The 4,480-nt window shown below is 36.9% G+C and overlaps 1 protein-coding gene across 1 annotated transcript; it reads left to right on the top strand.

Annotated features, from left to right (window-relative positions):
- The first annotated feature begins 1,463 nt into the window (after nt 1–1,463).
- LOC111912021 (uncharacterized) lies at nt 1,464–4,085 on the top strand. Its single transcript, XM_023907781.3, has 3 exons — nt 1,464–1,924; nt 2,191–3,483; nt 3,661–4,085. Exons 1-3 carry the CDS (start codon nt 1,742–1,744, stop codon nt 3,886–3,888), a joined length of 1,704 nt encoding a protein of 567 aa, XP_023763549.1. The 5' UTR covers nt 1,464–1,741; the 3' UTR covers nt 3,889–4,085.
- Nucleotides 4,086–4,480: the final 395 nt, after the last annotated feature.

Here is a 4,480-nt window from a genome sequence, read left to right as displayed (position 1 = left end):
CAATGAAACATACAATGAGTCAACACATACCAGACAGAGAGAGAACATACAATACAGCTAGTACATACTATACATTATACAAGAGAACATACTATTATGAGAAATAAAGAGAACATACATACATACTAGACAGAGAGAGAACATACATACATACTAGACAGAGAGAGAACATACAATACGGCTAGTACATACAATACATATACAAGAACATTACAACAGTATATGAGCCACGTAACGGGGCATGACATCACCTGTCATGGCTCGTTTTGTATCCAGAGTCTCCTAGAAGGAGAGCGTTGAATTTGTGTATAGATATATACTGGATTGACTATCCTACACCTTGTTGTTCGCTACAGTGGGACTTGCAAGTCTACGGGTGCCAAATGTCATATCTTCCGACGTCTTTTATCGTTGTGTTTATAGTCGCTAGTATGGTACAGGCATATCACATGTTACTTTAAATAACAAATTGGTTTAAGGTAATTAGTACAGTAGTAGTTACTTAATACAACACTACAGTACTTTAATATTTCCCCATTGCATTCACTTTGTGATTTTCACACAATGAACAGTAATGTAAAAACTATATTTTTGGTTAATGGTAGTCACACTTAGGAAAATACACACTTTTACAAGAAACAAACATACATTTCAATTGATGCCTTGGTAGAAGGCTACGTTTAGTAGAAAATATAGGATTTTCTAGGAGATACAAACATTTACAAACTTATACTTCAAGTACATACAAACACTTTCATACAAACGTTGACACTGAAATACTTATGAACTCACCAGCTTTAAAGCTGATCAACTCTTTCAAAATAACTTGTATTCTCAGGTCATCAGTAGACAGGTACCGATGCCAGGCTTTTGAGAAGATGGAGCACATTCAAGGCTCATCTCATATTTTGATTTACATTTTTGGTGTCTATTAAACTTCACAGAACACACTTGTATTAAATTATATTATTAATGCAATGGATGATGTTGTTGCTTGTTTACTACTATGCATTGTTGTGATACTGTACATGACATCCTCCATCCCTGAACGTTTCCGCCGTTCCGGTTTTGGGGTGTGACATTAATGTCCTGACACGACACATTTGTCAGGTCTATGTACAAACAAGACATTGCAAGTAAATTTGAAAACTAGTTAATTTTGATAATCGATTCTGAATCTAATTTACAACCATAATTTTATAAAATATAAAATAATATTTAAAAAAAATCCTGATCTTAATAAACCTTACAACCATTGTTAGGAAAATAAAATGGGAAAGATACTTGTTTGGTTTTGTTTTCGTTGTGGGCCGAACCGAATTACATCTTAAAATATTAAATCAAACCAACATGAACATGTGTCTATTTTTAAAACTTTATTTGATCATCGGACCTTCGTATGAACACACGGCAAGCTGTTTGAATTTGGGCTTCGAGAAACCCGGGCCAGCCTCCATTGAAGACTTCAAACCGAAGAAGGAAAGCTACGAAGGTAGTGGATGCTTCTCGATCCATTACAATTATCTTGTCATATTATTATTTGGGATCGCATGTAAAACTACAAATATCAAGTGGAAACTGGAAAGAGGAAGGAAAAAACCTAACCAAGTTTCTTGAGGAACAGGGCAAAGCTTAATTTGCAGATTTTCTAAAGTATATTAAATCGGATCGATAATCAAACGTATCGAAGATTCATATTGACATTGAAGTTGTTGTTGGAGATCTGTGAAGTTTATAGAAGATGGATTTTGAGTTGAGAAGAGCGAGAGAGAAATTGGAGAAAGAGCAAAAGGATAGAAAAGAGAAGGCGAGGGCAAGATTAGATAAAGAGAGAAAGGCCAAACAAGAAGCTAATCGTCAGCGTGAGGCGATCGAGGCTTCTCAGAGAGCTCGTAGAATCGATGCCATGGAAGCCCAACTTAAGGTACATCATTTCCCCCCTTTTGTTCTTCTCGATTGATTGTCAAGTGATTGAAATCAATGCCATTTTGTTTATTCATCTTTAACGATTGTTATCCAATTCCATTGAATAAATACATTCATGATTGAAATCACGATTTTCATCAGATTCTATGTATTGATTACTTGATACGACTCATGTAATCCAACTTCATAATGTTTTAGGGCACAGAAACACAATAACGACTAAATTGCAACATTTTAATCTTCGATCATTTTGCTATTATTCAGGCAGATCAACAGATGGAAGAAAACATACTCGTCGGAAGAGGAATCTCTTTCAATCGTGTTCTTGAAGCTGTACCATTCGAAGGCTCCGGTGATAAAATCAAACTCCCACCTTCCTGTTTCAACGATTTATCCAGTGAAGGTGCTTTCGACAAAGGCCCCCTCCATTTCCAACTATCAGTACATCACCAAAACAACTCTTCTCCATCAGAAACCATAACAACCCATGCTGGTGTCCTCGAATTCACTGCAGATGAAGGTACTGTTATCATCCCTCCTCACATCTGGAACAACCTATACTCCAAAAAAGACCCAATTACCCCTCTAATCGAAGTCAAATACGTATGGCTTCCAAAAGGAACATACGCAAAGCTTCAATCACAAGAACTCGGATTCTCAGACATACCCAACCACAAAGCAGTCCTTGAAACAACCCTTCGCCAACACGCAACCCTTTCTCAAAACGACATTTTAACAGTCAAACATGGTGTGTTGACTTATCATCTCCATGTCCTCGAGCTCAAACCTTCACCGAGTGTATCCGTTCTTGAAACCGATATAGAAGTCGACATCGTGGGTCCCGATTCACTTCCCGAAAACAACACCCAACATGTTCTAAAGCCACTAACATTTGGAAAACCCGAATCAGGAATCATAAACGAAGGTGATTACATATATTACAAATTCACAATAAACGATGAAATATGGGGGAAAATTTCATCTGGGTATGCTGAAATTGAAGTGAAATTAGATTCAGAAGCGAAAGATTGCGACACCGATCTTTATCTTTCGCGACACCCGCTTTTGTTCCCGAGTACACATCAGCACGGTTGGTCTTCACATGACATGGGTTCAAAAAGTTTGGTTCTCGGGTCAAAAGATCACAATCTGGGTATTGGTGGATATAGTGTAGGTGTATATGGGTTCAAGGGTACCACAAAATATAATGTTATAGTAAACATTCAAGATATTCCCACCACAAATGTAAGTCAACAAGGTCAACAAAGTGTGTCTTCTTCTTCTTCTTCATTGGTGGATACTGTGGAGTGTGGAAATTGTAAGCATTATATACCTTTGAGGACTATAGGGCTTCATGAGGCGTATTGTAGAAGACATAATGTTGTTTGTGAGCATGATGGGTGTGGGGTTGTTCTTAGGGTTGAAGAGGTTAAGAATCATGTGCATTGTGTGAAATGTGGGTTGGCTTTTCATTGTAGAGAGATTGAAAAACATATGAAAGTGTTCCATGAGCCTTTACTTTGTCCTTGTGGGATCACCCTTGAAAAAACACAAATGGTAAGCAAATATTTCATACAATAAAATAGTCTTATTGAGTACAAATTTTGTCCCATTGACATTAGTCCTAGTCCAGTACATATCAATCGCAGTACAACCTGATATGTCATGTCAAACACAGTACAGTCTGTTATGTGAAGTTATTTTACATAATGATGAGGGTTTTGTTTATTATAGGTGGAACATCAGGCGTCAGAGTGCGCGCTACGTTTGGTGATATGTAGATTTTGTGGGGATATGGTGGAAGCGGGGACACTGGCGGTGGATGCGCGGGATCGGTTAAAAGGACTTTCAGAGCACGAGAGTCGATGTGGGTCCCGGACTGCCCCGTGTGACTCTTGTGGGCGGGCGGTTATGTTGAAAGAAATGGATATTCATCAAATAGCGGTTCATCAGAAGAATTGATTTGGTGCTTGTTATTGAAAGTATGATTGTTTATGATATTGGTTGATTGAAGGGGTTGTTGGTTGTGTAAATTGATGTTATTGATTGTGGTATTGGTGTAAATCTGTGATTTATATGTGAGACCACTTGAATCGTCTTTGTTTCTTGATTTAAGCCAACAGGAGGTTTTGTATGAAATATGGTTGGTGTTTATTAAATTTTGTGGAACGTCTTATATATAACATGTAACACTTGATTGTTAAGAAATATCTAATACATTCACAAAATTAATATACAAGTAGAATATCTTTTATTTTTTTTAGACCATCCACACCGATATAATGTTACTGGTCTTTTAAATATACCGTATTAGATTTTACAATTACTTCCACGTCAATGCAACATGACTCATCTTTCAAAAATGGTTCTTATTGCCACATCATTTAACTTATGTATTTTAATATTTATGATAAATACTAGTAATTAATAGAGGTGGCAAAAATTGACACGAAACGAAACCCGACACGAAAGAAACGGGTTTAGGTAAGATATTTCAACCCATTTAAATAAATGGGTTGACACGACACGACACGAAAATTAAATGGGTAAGGTT

This window comes from Lactuca sativa, chromosome 7 (genome assembly GCF_002870075.4).
Source record: "Lactuca sativa cultivar Salinas chromosome 7, Lsat_Salinas_v11, whole genome shotgun sequence".
NCBI lineage: Eukaryota > Viridiplantae > Streptophyta > Magnoliopsida > Asterales > Asteraceae > Lactuca > Lactuca sativa.
Note: the sequence above shows the minus strand (reverse complement) of the source record. Positions and strands in the feature narration are given on the sequence as shown.